We start from the raw sequence: 18425 nt of genomic DNA on the forward strand, positions 1-18425 counted from the left end.
AATAATGAAATTCAAAAAAGGGATACATATCGTTGGGCAGTGAGTCCATCGATTCCTGGAGAAAGGAACATCTGGTGATGATGTATCAAAATTTCCAAACAAAATCTTCCATTTCCTAGCATTTTCCTCATGTGTGTTTCCATCTGTGTAACCCTAACATAACATTGCAATCGCCGTCCGGCGATATTTACAATTTACACCCAGCCTTGTGTCACACATGGTGTCGTTCTGTTTTATGACTCACAGCTGCATTTGGTGTAAGTTTGACTCCTCTACTGCGCTGGACCATTGGACGCAGGTACCGAGCGAAAACTGAGGCCGTTGTTGTTTCAGATTTGGGCTGGTAAGAGAATCTCGCAGCGTAACTGGTTAGTCCGGGTCGGGACCGAAAATCCCGCGGTCCGGATGGCCAAGCCGGTCGTCGACGGCACGGCACGGTTCAGTCCGTCCGCGCAGTCACAGCACAACCACCAAGCGGAGCAGTTAATACAGCCCAATCTGCCGGTGGCCCTCACGAGCGCGACGCAACTGGTAAAGTCCACAAACTGGTGCCGTCTGCACCACTACGAGCGAACGTCGCAGCACAGGAAGCGGCCTTTTTAAGTGTCGGGAAACCCGTGCGGCAAAACCTGTTCGCGATCGCGTCACCGCCATTCGCGATCGTAAGATCGCGCTTTACAGCCGCCTACTGAGGCGGCCGTCGACAACACGGTCAGTCCCCGCGCGCAGAGCGTACTGGAAAGGTCATCCGAGCAGAGTGAACCCGTGAGCGAGACCGGTGGAAAATTGGTCCGCCAGTGTAGCTGCAATTCCGCAACGGAAAACCAAAACACACCAGCATCATGAACGTGCCTGAATTTCGGGTGCCTGCGTTTGCGGTCAACCGTGGCCAGGTCTGCTTCGTTGCATCGCTGTTCGGTAAGTTCAGTTCGATGAGAAACACATCAATCGTTCGTAGCGATTTGTTGATAATGGAAAGAACACACTGGGCTCGACAAGTCCGTGACGGGCGGCTCAAGGTGGCACAGTTCTACAACGCACAGCTATAGGAAGAGCCTCTCGGTGAGCATCTTCTTTCGAACAGGCCGGAATGGTGTTGGTCGTCGGTTTGTGTGATTCCAGTGACTCGAAAGACGGGTTTTTTTAGTGCGTCTGTTAATTTGCATCGAAACGTGAAGATAAAGCACAGTCGGATGTCAATGTTTCTGTGCAAGCGACTGTTGGTGGTGGCGGGCGTATACCGCTACACACTTATAGACCATGAATTGGTTTAGCTGTTGAACTTAGCTGATAGCAACGTCTTGGACACAAATCTTCTTCGCACGACATAGTTTTCGACGTTACGTTTTTCCCTTTGCCGATGATTCAAATATAACGCCTACACTCATTGGGTCTCTGTTTCTTCCGGCAGCCGCTCTGTTATGCACCTTCCAGCAATCGGGTGTTTATGGAAATCCCCAGATAAGAACATATCCCACTTTCCCTGGACAAGTCGTTTATAGCCGATTTGACCCGGACAATCAGCGACAACCATCCGACTATCCCATACAATTTCCCAATCAATATGACCAGGAGCGCGAGGTCGAGGATCAGAAACCACATGTCGGTCCCTTGCATTTCGCTTTTGACATGCTGAAGGTAAGGATCTATAAACTGCCAACGTCGATTGGTCAATAAATATATATTTGTCTTTCCTTATAGACGTACGTGCTTCCGCAGCAAACAAATGCCGCCATCTGCCCGATACTGCCGCAAACCTTGCTGGCCACCCTGTACGACGTGGCGGACGGCGGAGCCAGGATGGAGCTGCTGTCTGCGCTAAAGGCGACCCCACAGGCTCTGCAGCCGATTGTGCAGAAGCAGCTGCTGGCTACCAACCGGTCGGGGGTGAACGAGCTCGACTACGCGATGGCCTATTTCATCGGCGCCGATACAAAGATCCAGCAAGATATCTATCGCCGCGGCGTCGAGAACGGTGTCTCATTTCAGAAGGTCGACTTCCGCAAACAAAACGAAGCGGCCAGTATCGCCAACCGCTGGGTGACGGATAAAACAAGAGGTCTCATCCGGGAAATTGTTGCGCCTGGTAAGTGTTTGTGTGGGAGCAGCACGTGAACGGGCGTACTAATGTAATTCTGTACTGTCCTGCATAGGTGGACTCGATCCTGCCACCCGTCTGATGATGGCCAGCGTTATCTACTTCAAGGGAAAGTGGAAGTATCAGTTTATCGACACGAAACAGGCACTGTTCGAGACGGCACCGGGTGGACAAAGAACCCTGCAGGTGCCAATGATGTACCAGTACAATAAACTCCGGTACGGTGAGGTCGATTTCCGCGATGGCAATGGTATGCGCTGGGTCGAGCTGCCGTACGAGGGTACTAACGGGTTATCTATGGTGCTGATGGTGCCGAAGCAGCGCCACCAGCTGGACCGGTCACTGGAGAACCTATCTCTGTCCGATATGAGCAACGTCATGGAGCAGCTGACAGCTCCTCGGGTGACGAACAAGGTGCATCTGTACGTGCCTCGGTTTAGCGTGTACAGCTCATCCTCGTTGGTTCCGGTGATGAAGAGTCTGGGCCTCCGGTCGATCTTCGATCGCTCGACTGCCCTGAGCGGTCTGTCCAACGAGGAGCTGGTTGTGCGCGATATCACCCAGCGGACATTCATCTCGGTCGACGAAGAGGGCACGACCGCTACCTCGGTGGTGTCACTTTCGTTTGTCGCTCTCAGTGCCGTCACGCCACCGCCGGCAATCAACTTTACCGTTGATGAGCCGTTCCTGGTCATGATAGTGGACAAGATACACTCCTATCCGATGTTCGTGGCAAAGGTTGCAGTGCCAGAAAAGTTTTAACTCGCCCTCCTCTTTGGTGGATTTCATCGACAGAATCGCCACTAAATGTACCTAGTGTTAACTAACGCATTTAACGAACACACACCCTCGTTTGTTTATATCATATTACTCCTTGACATGTCAAAGAAATTAGTGTATATGTTACTTCAGTTGAACAAAAATATAAAATAATATCACAGCAAATCACTCTATTTTATTTAAGAAATATAAATATTTTACATTTTACTTGTTTCCTTGTCTTTATGTGTAAAATGAGGCTTAGGCTGGGTAAGTAAGTACAAGACTGCATGGATTTCATACATGAGCGGTTGACTATTAAAGTTCTACAACCTCAGCACGGACTTCGAATGAATCTGATCGAATCGAGCTGTCGATTCATTCGATCGAAGTCCATGCTGAAGCTGGTTGGCTTCTTTTTAGTAAAAATTGCAGATATACACGTGTACGTATGGCAGCTTATTTCGTCCGTTCTAAAAAACTCAATACAATCAAATCATTACAATAATTGTACAATCTTTGAATACATTAATTTGTACATTTTTCCATCAGTATGAAATTCTAAATAAAATATTTTTTAAAACCTCAAATAATGTTTTTGATAACCTCTATTAGCTTTATCCCTAGCCCTCTCATATAGTATCGTAAGAAAAAGGCGATCATTTTTCTGTATACAATATCTGATTGAGTTGCTATGTTTTTTGGTTGCATAATCTTCAAGTGTGAAAGAAGAATTCTTGTCGGATTCAGATTTTCAGGGAAGAGGGAGCAAGAAAAGCTGTGTCGTATGATTTTCTTAACATATCCCATGCCTGCTACACCGACGAGATTTGAAACCTTTGCAAAATTTGTTACCGGTTGCAGATAATACATATTGCTGTTATTTTAAAGCATACGTTTCACACACCTGCAAAGCTGTTTAATTTAAGGAAATAGACAAAGGAAAGACTTATTATTGTGTAAAGAAAATACGAGAGGGAAAGAGGTATAGAAAAAGCAATGTAGAGAGGAAGAGAGCCAGAAGGAATGGCATTTTTAATTTTATGGTCATCCATATATTCCGGGAGTTGAAAAACTGGTTTGTCCGACCAGTTTTATTAGTGAATTTAGCTGTAAGATATAATATTAAAGCCTCAAATGTATCAACAGACCCGTGGATTCGTAGTTTTAAGTTATTTTAGTTAAATTTTCATTCTACTCAGAATGAATCCAAACGAATAAGTTTACACAACAAACAAAAGATTGAAAATTTGAAAAATATTCAGTCGCTTCTATTTGGAATATAAATTAAAAAACTGCTTGAGGATCCTAAAAAGTTCTGTTAATGTACTATGTATTTCCCCTTCATCCGATGCGACCGGTGATTTGGAGCGGCAGCCATGGATCCTGGAGAACGATTGGTGACCAGGCCATGTCGACGTGCTCAACTGTAGGCGGGCCTACAATAAATAATAAAATAATAAGAAGAATGTACTATTGATGAATGAGAATAATAAGTTATAAAAGAACACCTGAGTTTTTATATCCCTTTTACAAGATGGTCAAACTATAAACTGCATTTTGTCGAATGTCAACATGTGTTAGAGCATTTCTGCTTCTTTGGGACTAAGCTTGAAAATCAAATCTATCAACTACTAGGAACTATTGTCTAAAACGGAATTAAACTAGGGTTACAGTAAATCATAAGACAACATCTTGATCAGATTCTGAAACAATTATTTTTAGTATGTTTATGTATCTTAAAGTTTACTGATTCCAAAAAAAAAAAACAATTTTATTTTTTAGAATTGCCATTTTGAAGCCTCAGAGCCCATCGGTTTTCTCTTTTATTGGGGATAAGACGAATGTTTTTTTTAAATCCACAGATTACTTCAAATATTCGAAAAATGAATTTATAATACACAATTATTTCATATATTAACTATTACGTTTCAATTATGTGTTTGTATTCTTTGATTCAATTTGTGTTCCAAAATTCTGATGTTTAATGAACAGAACAAATGCAAATATCTACCATTAGAACAACTTGCATCTGAAAAAATGTTAACTGAGTTTGTGTTTGATCATGTCTTGGGAGATGGGGTCGAATTATCCCTAGTATTTGCCTAGTAGTCAACTTTCCTGTATTTTTACTACTTTTAGGAGTGTGTTAATGTTTCTTAAACTAATTTTAATATTCGTTGACATTTTATAAATATCTTAAAATTGTCCTTGAAGATGTTTCGGATTTGTTTGTTTTCTTTTTCATAAACCGTTTTATTATGTTTGTTCACTAACACAAACAATGCAAACGCTGACGCACGCCAATCGCTGCACGCCAAGCATTTCGAAAGACGGACGCCAAGAATGATCACGTACGATCGGGGTGTGTTGTGAGCATGTTAGATGGTCATCTCGACGGTCCAGCCCCATTGTTAGACGATCCGCGATGTTGGTGTGCGTGCTCGATGATCTCAAGTGGATCCGCGGTCGGTTCGCGGGTGTACGTTGTATTTCCGCCCGTGAGAATGAAGCAGGCTTCAACATATATAGTACTCCTCGCTGCTTATCTTCGCAGTAAGCAGTTCGTTTGGAAACGATCGTGCGATCAGTTCTACGACTGCCGCCAAACCGATCGGTGGCACTTTTGTTTGCGTTGCACGGCGAGATCAGTCGGGAAGTGATCAGTTTTCAGTACATTTTAGTCGGGTACGAAGGGCTCGCAAATGCAAGCCATGATTTGGGTACTGCTGTTTGCTGGTAAGTAGAATAAGAGTGCACCGTTTTGCTCAATCCCTTCCCGTAAACATTGTGTAGTACATCAGCAATATGTGCGTTAGTGGCTTATCAGTGTCGTATCTTGAACTATCATCGTTCTATTCTTTTGACCTACACGAATCGGTAAGCTTTCGTGATTGCACTACGCTGCTGTGTTGATAAACCCTAGAATTTGCGGGAATACCCCGAGAAGGATGATAGCGTTCGTGCAATTGCGGCGTTAGTCTTGTTGGTTTAGTATGCTTTTTGCTCATCGAGCCAAAACCGGATTGTTGATTAGCACAGCTTTGAGCCTTATTAATGCAGCAAGGACCGGTTCTACCGATTTCGGGGTTTTCTGATTCACGTTTGACCGGTTTTTTGTCGCTATGTTGCATAGTTTAGAGGCTCATCTTCCTTCAATGTTATTTTTCAGCTCTAGCAGCGCAAGTTTCCTCCCAAGGATTCACCGGAAGTTTGGTGGTAACCAAGGACGCTTACTGCGAGAAAAACAATATCGGACCCCTTAAGGAGTGCGCCAAACAATTCAAGGCGTTCCTCAGCGAACGTCCAGAGCTGAGAAGATGCCACCGAATATGTCCCATCTACTCGGATAATTGTGAAACGTTGCCGCTGGAGTACATGGCCTGTGGCGGCGATGGTGTAAACTCGAGGGACCCTTTCAGGGAGCCGAAACCATCGACCGTACCGCTCCACACTAAGATCACGAATTTTACGCTAGAGCTTTTCAAAAAGGCCCTTCCTAAGGGATATGATCAGAACTACATTCTGAGCCCGGTTCTGGTGCAGTCACTGCTGTCCTACCTGACCGAGGGAGCATCGGATGAAACGCAGACCGCTATGGAAGCCGTGTTAAAACTGAACAGCAATGATCTGGAGAATCTTAAACGCTCCCTCGAGCCGTCGGCTGAGGTACAGACTCCCGCGAAGATCAAACTTGATATAGCCTCTCAGATTTTCCGATCGAGTCGCGTCGAGCTACTGAATCCCTTCAGGCAGTCCCTCAAGGATAAGAAGGTGACTGTGGACGAAATCGATTTCTCGAATCAAGAGTTGGCTGCGAAACAAATCAACGATTGGGTGACCCAGAAAACGCGTGGAAAAATCAATGGAGCCGTCGATGCAGGTAAGGAGCGCGCACCAGGTTTTGGACGCTTGTCCTATAGCGATACGTTTAGTTTAACTGCTCTCATTAAACCCTCAATCTAATCTACCCCAGCTTCGTTGAATCCGGACACCAAGCTCATGCTGCTGAATGCTCTCTACTTCAACGGTACATGGCAGTACAGGTTCAACAAAACCGTGAACGACGTTTTCCATGTGGGCGAGAACGAACAATCTTCCGTCCGGATGATGCATCTTACCCGTCATTTGCGTAGCGGATACACTCGGGTCGAGAAGGGCTGGGATTCGGTCAACGGATTCTCGTGGGTCGAGCTGCCGTACGACGGTGACACTTTTTCGATGATCATCCTTATGCCGAAAGAACGCTTCCAGCTGGACCGAGAGTTGGAAAAGTTCAACGAGGCCGACTTGGCGTACATTCTGTCGGAAATTGCGCAGAACTACCAAGACGAAGTGAAACTGAGGGTTCCCGAATTTAAAGCTGAAAGCACGGTTTCGTTGGTGGAACCGCTTAAGCAGGTAGGTGATGTTTGCACGAAAGCAACGGAATTTATTCACATTTCCGGATTTCTCTCCTCCTAGATGGGCCTCAGCAGTGTCTTCGACGGGGAAAATCCGTTCGATAAGGTATCTAAAGATGTCGTGAAAGTGTCGGAAGTGAAGCAGAAGTCCTACCTGGCCGTCAACGAACGCGGAACCGTAGCAACCAGCGTTACTTTCGCCGCCGTCGTTGCCCTGAGCCTCCCTCGGTCCACGCTGTTTAAGGTTGATCAACCGTTCGCTGCGATCATCATCGACAAGCAAAATAGATTGCCTTTGTTCCTGGCAAAAATTTGTAAGCCGGAGAAGTACAAAGAAGAAAGTGCATAAATAACAGTCATTTAATCGGCGGATAAAAAGTCCAATTAAAATTCTTTTTCCAAATAAATTTTGAATTCTAATTTAGAAAATTCGGTATTCTTTACAATTCAGTTTTAACCGGCAAGTATTATATACTCATTTAAAACTTTGAAGAATAATCTAAATTAATTCATCAACATAATATCCCAATAATATAAGATCATTTTTATTTTCTTCTTCTTCCTGTTGAAGTCTCTTTTTTAACGAGAATCGAGAGTATTGAACTAAATAACATACTGTACAATACAAAAATATCTGCCTGTTGTAAATTGACATAATTGGTATGACAAAACGACATGTCAAAAACACTGTAATTGATTATCACGTCATTAGTGTCGATAACCATAGCAGTTGTGAAAGTCAACCTTAATCTGATCGTTGAAAGATGAAATTCAGCTAAATGCGCTAATTGTGTGTTCTCTTCAATCTAGTGTAGTTCAATATAGTAAAGTTTCTTGAACACGTTCAAGAGATCGTCATCGGTTGTGGTCCGGTAAATTTCGATGTGTTTCAAGTGAATACCCAGATCAAAAGTGAATGTAAATATAACGATTGACCAGTTTGGTAGAGTTCAAATCAATTTGAAGATTTTAAACTTCACATATCACCACGTTCAATGAATGGTATGTGTACTCTAAAATATAGAAACATTGCTGATTTTGCTCCAATATAGCCATGATTATGATGGAACATCTTCTTTGGCAGGGAACGTTGTTTACAATTCTAGTATAAACACGTAATTAACACAAACAAAGCACTCTCTCAAACGCCCTGATTTGATTTAACCTTTCGATGATCATTCTGATGATAGTGTAGGGAATGTTTGGAAAGTATATTAATCGTTGTGCGGAGGGTCTGCCTGAACATCAGATTTTAACTAATCTGTGTGAAACAAACAAAGAAAATATTGTTTGACGCTAACACCCTCATGTTAGGCATGGATTTGTAAGGTTTGCCTGAAGTGCAAAAATACTGAAAATTTCAGTTTTGCTATCATGATTTTTCGTTTCGTGTAGACGTTAATTTTCGTGAGCCGATGCAAATGAATTCGCATTCAACGTGGGTGATGACTGAAATTCGGATTTTATCGGATTTTTAGTTTTTCAAGCATTTTGTGTTTTGCAAAGGTTGCTTTGCGCTTCATGCAAGCCTAGCATAGCAGTCTTATTTTCTGCAAATTGATGAATTTTCAAAAAACTCGTTCAACAAGTTTGTCTAATCAAGCGCCCGAAACAAAAACCGGTTGTACGTATGGTGATGAACTCTTGCTTAAGGAAAACCAGATTTTAGGCCTAGTGTACATCCCAAAGCCATAAAAACGACTTAAAATATTCTCTGGCCATGCCGTTAAGTAAGATATAATTTAGCATTTTCAGACTTTAAAAGCAAATATTTTGTATTTCTACAAAAGCTTTCTAATATGTTGTATTTCAGCTACAAAATACACACATAGGCAAATACAAAAGCTTTTCGAACACATTGTAAACTAACTGAAATTCTACAAGATGTATGAAGATATGGATGTTAGGTTTGCTGCTTTTTAGAAAATATTAACATAAGTAATTGAATGTGGCATACCCACTTCCGGATTCCTACTATCATGAGAAAGCCCGAGATAAGGCCTAATTGTAGAGAGGAAATGCTCTAAGAATAAAACAATCAGATAGAGCATGTTGGCTCTAACAATACGGCAACGTCCATAAAAATAAATAAATAATTTATTGTGGCAATCGCTTTGAGCAGTTACGTTAACATGTTTATACATGTTCCTTTGGGATCTAATTTATTAAAATGAAGTTTGTAGAATACGTCCTGATAAACTGCTGACGATGTATAGGCAAAATGAAACATTACATTTAAATTACCAAAAGAGGTACTACAACAAGCGTTTGTTTTTTCCCAAAAAAATCCAAGGAAAAAAGGCCCATCATTCTTCTTCAAACTATGATACCTTGTTTGAACTGGCTGGCTCAACTTTTCCACGCTTTGTCACCGGGAAGCTTCTAACAGCTTGAAGGACGGCGCCAGCGTTGCAAACATTTTCGGAAAATCTTCCAGCATGCTGAAGAGATACCAGGACCGCTCCCTGTCCCGGCACACATCTTCCGGCCGGCCGGTTTATTTGCCTAAATCGAGTGCTTTGCCGTTGGGGGAAATTTGACAACGGTACAGACAACCTTCATTTTCGGCGGCTTAGCCTTTTCACGCCTCCACGGCGCATCTCGAGCGATCCCTTTCTCTGGGAGCGGGAGTGGATTTCCGAACCGATAGATTTCGGTTTTACGGTATGTTTACGAAGCCAATCAGTGCGGGCGGTATGTTGTCGACTGTTGCCTAGCAGGGGCATTCCTACTCGAAACGCAAATCCGGCCTAATCTATGGGCCTCAAACGGTTGGCGTTGGGTCGAATGGAAACATGAAGTTTTGTCGCAAACGACCCACAGAAAAAAATAAGTCAAATGAAATTCAATCATAGTGGCTGCGATTTTATTGTTTTAATCAACGAATTCCAAAAAAGTTTCCTTCAGAAAGGGTTTTCTTAGCCTATTTTTTTAGTTGTTTTAAATATTTGTTTATTGTTTAATTTGTTTTATTTTGATAACATTTAATGCAATGTTTTGTTTTATTTTGATAACAATAGAAATACGAAACTGCTATTACACATCCCCACGCAAAAAATGCAGAGGCCTGTGGCTGTAGGAGTGAAATAATTTGCCATGCTCTTGTGTTGGTACAAGATGCTGGACAAAGCAACACGCTTAAGAAAGAATTGAGAAACCCAATTCGTCAATTGATTAAAGTAGATAGCAATTGGGTGTATTCCCTGTCCTAACCAAACATTGGCATTCAGAACGTGCAAGAGGCACCACTCGTGGGCGGCTGGGACTGCTAAGGAAGCCCATTAGCTGTCGATCCCATCAATCTTACCGCTTTATCGGAGCATTGGCAAATATTTACACACGGAGGACATGGTTTACAACTGCTTCGAAAACTTAGTACGGTGTAATCTACTGGGGGAGTATGCTGACACATCCGAAATGGAGCGGGATGAATTTCCCTACACGTGTTTGGTTGGAAAGATTTTTTGCTATCGCAAACCGGCTCCATCTACGCTGATGTTTTCAGCGCTCAAAACATCGCTCCCATACACGCCAGTGCTCCCATCAGATGGACTCTTCACTCATCTCTATGAGACTCTCCAGAATGCCTACTGCAGTTGATGAACGTACAGCCGTACACGGTAAAATGAAACGTGTACGTTGAAGCCGGCTGTTTTCCGGTGCGTAAAACAAATTTCACTTCGCACTGGGTCCAGCGACGAACAGGATACCCACTTTTCCGGCGGGAAAGCCCTTAATCTAGTTCATTTTTTTTTTTCTCTCTCTGCTTCTCCATACCGAACGGCAACCTTGTGGTTCTCTGTTGCTGCGATACTCGTATACTACTAGAACCAAAAAAAAAGGTCTTTATTCTCATGCTTCCAAAACATTCTACCATTCATCCCCGCGTACTCGGGAAACTCCCACATCTCGCCGAAGCAACGATGGCGTCCGGACATCATCGTATTCGTCGTCACGCGAACACGAGTATTTTCCCGCCGACCCGCCTGGTAAACGAAACTGAAAGCTTTTTCCCCTCGAGCTTCGCCACGCCGTTTCGAGCCGGTTCCGTTTTCTCTTATCACACCCGGAGAGCTTTTTACGATCAGCGCACTTCAGCGGTGGTCAACTTCTTTTATGCGAATGGTGAACCTATAGAACAGTTTTTCTTTATTAATCGCTATTTTTCTCGAAAATAAATAAATTACACTAAACATTGGCATAATAAGCATAGAACATGAACTCTTTTTCATTCTTTTTTTGCGAAAAGTTAAAAAAACACTTATATCCTCATTTGTTTTTGTTGGCGACACTTCTCAAAATTGTTCGTTTTTATTAAAAGAAAATTTCATTCACAATAACTTTTACACATTGTTCTAACTTAATTTAGTAAGGTTTTAATTACCTGGGACTGGTATTAAAGCAAATGAATACAAATAAATTTCTCCCAAAGACATAAAATTCTTAAACAAACGTGTAAGTGAAAAAGAAATTGTTAGATATTTTGAAAAATTAAATTGTGTGGCAAATTTAGTTAAGTATTTCAATTCTACTACACCGTTTGCTTAATGTTACTACCAAAAGTTACTATATTCGTCTTCCCCGGCATTTATTTCATTCTTTTTCATGCGTTCAATATCAATTCGTTTCATCTTTCGCTGCGATAATTCCAAAACTTCCCGACCCCTGACATTGTATACCGAGGTGGTACGTGGTCGTAGCTTTCGCTTCGGCTTTTCCACTGCCAGCACGAAGCGCCGGCGGTCGTCGGACGAGTTTTCACTTTCATTTCATCGTTCGATTTCAACGGGAACGGAAGCGTGCGGCCACATTCGCGTATCCTTGGTGCCGGCAAGCCGGCGAGGACTCGTCGTGCCGTTGGTTCGTCGCTCGTCGGTCTTCTACACCGGGTGCATTCCGCCCGACCAGACCGCATTGTTTAGTGCATCGTTCGTTCTACGGCCGCCGAGTGATAGCAGACTGTGTGCGGCTTCACTCCTTGGCCAATCCCGGGTGGAAAGATCTGTAATGGATACCGTTTTATGGGCGAAAGTTTCCACCACCTCGAGGGTGGTAAAACGTGTTAAACTGGTGTTAATCATGTCTACGGTGATGACCGCAATTGGGTGGTGAAATTTGATAAAACAGATAAAACTGTGGCAATAAACAGACGGTATGTGCGATCTATGTCCGGTAAGAATGTTCCACAGATCAAATTAAGAACGTTATATTTGTGGCCGGCGGGTTACGGTTGGATACGGAAACTAAAAACCGACGATGGCTGTACAAGGTAATGCTAGTCACAAAAGTGTTGCTTAGGTAAAGGGTGTTTGAAGTGTTATGCTTGTTTATTTTAATCAAAATAACATTAACGTTAGACAATCGTTGCCATTGTTAATACTTCTATAAAGATATTTTTCATTGTTTTTAAATGATTTTATACATAGACTAATTACATTTTTATGGCTGTTTATTTCAATCAAAATAGCATTAACGTTAGACAATTATTGCAATTTTTTATACTTCAAAATATAATGTTTTCATTGTTCTTGTTTTTTGTTTTTAACTTCTTTTATACCTTTGCTTTTTCAAACACTTCTTTGAAGCAAGAAAAACACGAAAAAATGCCCTTTACCATCCATTCACTACGTGGAGACATAAGCTGTAAAGCAATATTTTTATCACCCACTCTTTGATGCAAACAAAACAATAAATAAAGCACTTAAAATAGACTCCAGACGCACCTGCAATGGACAAGATAACTTCTCACACACGTCACATACTTTCCGAAAGTTTTCCACCTGGTACTAAATGTACGTCAAAGTCTGTGACCGTCGTTCATTTTTCATCGATTGCCTTCCCAAATTCAATTGATTTTCACGAGTCTCAAATAACCGGTTCACCCACATCGAGCACGCCCCCGGTGTTTCCGGCCAGTAGCAATCGGACACATGTTGGATTTATGCTTTCTAGTTCAAAGTTGTTAAATTTTGTTTCAAGAGATGCTTTTATTGTTCTTTTTACTCGTGTCAAACTGCGGAAAGTATAAAAGAACCTTTATGTATTCTTGAAAGGAAAACCTTTCCTTCCTTTTTTTCCTTTATTCCTTCTTATCCATTAAATGCTTCCGTTATCGGGATAAGCTTATCGAAAGTTTTCCACGTTCCTCCTCCCCGCGTGCTGCCTCGCTTCAGTACTTCACTTCGCTTATGTGAATCGTTTCCTACAGCATGTTTTCCCCGGCTGGAAAATGGAATTTTCGCGTGAGCAATAACTGTTTTCCCACATGGTGACGAACAACCATGCATGGTACAGGTGCGTTTACGGGTTCGCTCAAAAACGCTCTTTCGATAAGCGAGTGGGTTTCATTGTAACCGAGCCGGAGGACATTCGGGTGTTAAGGGTGGGCCCGCCCTTCGGAAGGAAGGCACACGTGAGCGGTGAAAATTCTGGTTGACAATGAAAACCGGTGACTTCAAACTTGTTACGTGGCCTACGAGCTGGAAAGAAACAAAAACAAAAACGAAGCTCCTACTTCTCGACTTGTTAGACTTGCTCGGTCTACGTGCAAATTTTGGGGGATGAAACAAAACGTCATAAAATAAATCATGAACTTACGCAATGGTGCCTAGGTTTTATTGCTGCTTCCGGGAAAGGAATTTTCTTTCTAATGCGGTGAAAAGTCGTTGAAAATGAGTTTGTTGCTCCTGCTCCATCGCTTCGAGGCATAAGTTCTGACAATATGTCTTCATTTGTAGTCACCCAAACGACGACATTATCGCTTAAAACAGATTTTATCAGCCCCATCGTATTGGATGGTTGATGTACATAAAAGAACATGTTTTTCACACCGCTCCCACTACTTACTGGGGCTTTTAAGGTTCTTCTCCGTCGACGATTAAAAGCTCGAAACATACGGGCGATACTGAAGCTAACAAACAAAATTGTTGACCTCATTCCAATCGATGATGTATGAGAATGTTGAAATTTTCCGTCCGTGAAATATGTATCTGTAGACTGTTTTCTTCTGACCACATGCAGTCAAGCACGTGAAGTGTCATTACATTAATCCACCTTTTGTTAACATTGCTCATGAATAAAATCTCCATACTCAATCATATAACGTAGCATCAAACAACAATTTTTCATTCCAACAAATCATGTCCATGGTCCGTTCCGCTCAACTTAATGATGAAACAAAACCGCATACCAAATTTGAGGTTGCCATTCATCTCGTCTGAAAAAACAATCCTCAGGCAAAGGAAATGCGAATGACAGAACAGAACTCATTAGAAATGAAACCAAGAGTATTTAACAAAGTATGAATTTGGTTAATTTTTTATCTAGAAAGCGCAGATGGAGAAAAAAATCAAATTCGCGAACAAATATGAAACACCCTCAAACTTCTACCGTTTTCCCCCATCGCAAGTAAAGTAATCATTTTAATGTGGGCTCCTCCCGAACGATTAAGCCGAGTTTCACATTTCTCTTCGCACTAACGATTGTTACTGTGCGCTGGCAATCCGTTATATTTTATCGCTCTTTGGTGCAACTTTGTGTGAAAACTGTTTGACAGGGTGTGGGATAAACATTTCTCACATTTCGTTTCCATTTCTTCTCGAACGAAAAGTTTTAAATGGCTACCCTACCTACTTGCCAGCTCAGTTCCGAAAGGGCCATGCATGAGCGCTACTGATGATTGCCGCAAGCTTCTTTCGTGCCTCGTAAAGTAAATATTGATGGAATTTTCTTTTAACGTTAGAAATCATTTTGAAAAGCCGATACTAAGTTGAGCCTTTTGTAGATTGGGAAAACATTTGGAATGTTGAAGTAAAAATACTACTCCAGTTTGATGGCTTACTGTTAATCCAATGGTGAGTTTACCAAACATGAATCGACATTAGTCCTAGCAAGGCGCTTAGAGTCACTGAACCCACCACGTGTGGCTTTTTGGCAATTTCTCGGGATAAAAAAACCCTCCCATCGCGATGGCGTTTTCATTTAACTGATTCATTTCCTTCATCGAAGCCATTCGGGCATAGTGCTCGGGGATGGGAATACAAATGGCTTGTGGCAGAAAAAGCAAGATTAAGAAGTGTTTACAGCAAAGCGTTCAATCACGAACCCTCATCATTTCCCGCCGAACCCGTTTGCGATTTGACGATGCCGGAAGCCAAACCCTTCAGCAAATGCTCTTTCCCTTCAGCCAGAGATCAAGCATGGAGTGCCACAGGCATGAAATCCACTACCTCGCAACTGGAATCAATCGTCGATAGCAATCGAAAGGTTGAGTCGACTCTGGTAGCAGCCAATTCTGGGAAGAGCTGTCTACGCCAAGCATGAAGCTGAACCGCATACAATTTATCGTTCCACTGGAATACGGTCAATCGATCGTAAATCCTAGTCCTGTAGAACTCAAAAAGATTGAAGGATTTGGTAAGAGCTGTTAAAAAGGATCTCAACTTTGAGGCAAGGCAGAGTTTGAAGAATATTGAGTGGAGCTTCATATCTGTAGTAGACCAAGGTTATGCTTGAGGATACAAATGTGCATTCACTTCTTAACTGCTTTTTATACATCAGTTTGCCTATCAGCGAATCCATGCATATTCGCATGAAAAAGGCAGCACAGTTGGAGTTTAAAATTCGTCAACGCAGCCACAATTTGGAATATTTTCCAAACGTTCCCCATCCGGAGCAATATCTTTAAGTCGGTAGGCAAAATTCAAGTCCCGATACAGCTTCGCCCGCACGATACATGCATCGATCCATCGTTATGGATTGTAACTTATCGTCAACGCTTTTTACTGGCCCGGGGCAACCAATTGGACAACTTAGGCCATTAGAGATAAGCTCTGCTTTCAGCGGGAAACAACCATCCTTCTGGGATGGTTGTCGTCGCGCACGCAGTGGACGCGGAAATTATTCCAAGATTTCGTGTGCTCCGTGCAGAACGACGGGCAATATCCGTCGCTGGTGCTTCGGTCGGTTTTGTTTTGGCTCGACGGTGTCCCGAGAAGCGGTAAGATAGGAGACCAATAATCTGTCGAAGGTTATCCCCCAAAGGAGCTAAAGAAGAGCTGAGGCAAAAGAGACGGCGTCTGCCTCGATGGCTTCGCCAGAAACGCACATGCTCGTTCAACGTATTTATGCAAACTTTTTTTTCCGCGCTATAACATACGGACAACCCGGCGAAATGGCCATGATTACCATCCAATGTTCGCTGGCATCATTAGCCGTAGCAGTTTGCTTGGAGCAGGTTCGAGGAGTGTTGGCATGCCCAAATTCAACCAGAACAAGATACGAATGCGATACGTTGATGAGGTTGGTTACGATTGCGCGCCCATAAATACATTCTAATTTTCTTTGAGACTTTGGAGAGCGTCTGGTGGGAAAAGTCAAGCGGAACATATTGACTCCACTCGGTTGGCACATTGTGTACTTTCCTTGTTTGAACAGTGAATTCTAATGAAATGGGTGTTCGTTCGAAAATCGCAGCGACGACGTTCTGTGTATCCGGCCGCTCCTAACGTGACCCTTGACACGCATGAAGGGATTCATCAAACTTGGTTCGCAGTTTTTCCAAAATTGCCCTGCAGGGTGATGAAAAATTTACATCTCATCGAATTTTCTAATAAAAACTCCAATCAAACCGAGATCTGCGATAGGGCTGAAGTTTAACATCTTCGAGACCCGCCTTTTCGAGACATCACCATAACCGCAAAACCTTAATTTGAACTCCAGTGTTTGATTAGAACCGGGATGATCACATGCTCTTTTTTGGAATGTTCCAAAATATCACCGAGAAAGACTGGTGGCTATGCTTTGTCGCACGATAATTTTATCAGGCGTCAGATTTGCAAGTGTTCTGTGTTCTTCTGTAATTTTTAAATTTCTAAGAAAGTTAAATTAATATTATTATTAATTCTAGATGAAAGTCTCTATTCCGGGGTTGTAAAATCCAATTTTTTTTCAGATAAAATCAGATACGGCCGTCCGATAAAATCAAACGATTTTAATTTTATCACACAACCAAATCGGACCCATGCAATATCGTCTGTCAAAATCTAATGCGTCAGAGCACTGACACCAGCCTAAGGATCTTTAGGATAACGGTTTTTTGGTTTTCTTCTTCTTCTTCTTGGCGTAACGACCTTGTTGGTCATGCCTGCCCGTTAAGGGCTTACGAGACTTGTTTCCCTATTGTACGTGGATAGTCAGTCCTCTCGTACAGGGGAGGGCCCGGTCTCGGTTGGGATTCGAACCCACGCCGTCAAGGTGGTGAGCCCCGGCGCTCATGGGCCGAATATCTAACCGGTTTTTTGGTTTTAAATATATTAATAATACTGATTGTAAAAAATTCTAAAAACGATAGGCAGTCAAAATGCCCACTGTGAAATAATTTTTTTTCCATTCGATTATTTTCAATAACTTTCCATTTTCCACCCCCCGAAATATGAACTATCTGCATAAATTGGTAGCGGATTTCTTTAAACCACCCAGAATCCTTAAAGCTGACGTAAATTTCAATACAAACGATAAGGCCCGAAGTGTTACAGGCTTCTGCTACTGGCCTCCTTTGTTCGATGTTTTCCCGCTAGATATACTTTTTCTGGAGCCAAGAAGCCTCTTCACTGCGGAAGATAAAAACAAAAACCCACGTGGCGTTCCTCGTCGACGGTTTGGCCCGTGGCGCAGCCTGAAATCTATTTAGACGGATTTTGTGAGGCTTTCTTCGAGCGTAGTTTCTAAGCTCCAGAATAAAAACACTGGCCTTCGTTGCGCATAAGAAATGTGTGTACGCCAGTATGTACAAACTTGGTCGAAGCAATAATCATCCTTGAGAATTGATGTTGCCACATGGTGATTATGGTCCTTTTTTCGTGCTACCATTTGGTTTACCGAAATAAAAGGTTTTGTCAATTATCCTTGAACCGTTCAATCCTTATCCTTGAAATTATGACTTGCCCGGTAGGAAATGCGAGTTGGCCTTTTGTCGTAGCATTTTCGCTTCGCAAACAGAAGGGTTAAATTAATCACATTTTATCTCCTCCAATGGGCCATGATAAATTCTCGCATTAAAGCCAAACACTGGGCGCACCCATATGTGGTCGGCTCGGCTAACACTAAACATCTTTCCACATTAGAACCCCATTTTGGAACCACCGTTTCGAGCTTCGGCACGCACG

The 18425-nt window shown here is 42.6% G+C and overlaps 2 protein-coding genes across 2 annotated transcripts; both read left to right on the top strand.

Moving 5' to 3' along the window:
* The first annotated feature begins 842 nt into the window (after positions 1-842).
* Positions 843-2860, top strand: LOC131284518 (neuroserpin-like). Its single transcript, XM_058313376.1, has 4 exons — positions 843-918; positions 1412-1638; positions 1702-2086; positions 2154-2860. Exons 1-4 carry the CDS (start codon positions 843-845, stop codon positions 2858-2860), a joined length of 1395 nt encoding a protein of 464 aa, XP_058169359.1.
* Positions 2861-5443: 2583 nt separating this feature from the next.
* LOC131289325 (serine protease inhibitor 42Dd-like) lies at positions 5444-7674 on the top strand. Its single transcript, XM_058318556.1, has 4 exons — positions 5444-5596; positions 6030-6740; positions 6834-7258; positions 7322-7674. The coding sequence occupies exons 1-4, from the start codon at positions 5563-5565 to the stop codon at positions 7607-7609; spliced, it is 1458 nt and encodes a 485-aa protein (XP_058174539.1). The 5' UTR covers positions 5444-5562; the 3' UTR covers positions 7610-7674.
* The last annotated feature ends 10751 nt before the right edge of the window (positions 7675-18425 follow it).

The sequence above is a fragment of the Anopheles ziemanni genome, chromosome 3 (assembly GCF_943734765.1).
Source record: "Anopheles ziemanni chromosome 3, idAnoZiCoDA_A2_x.2, whole genome shotgun sequence".
Lineage (NCBI taxonomy): Eukaryota > Metazoa > Arthropoda > Insecta > Diptera > Culicidae > Anopheles > Anopheles ziemanni.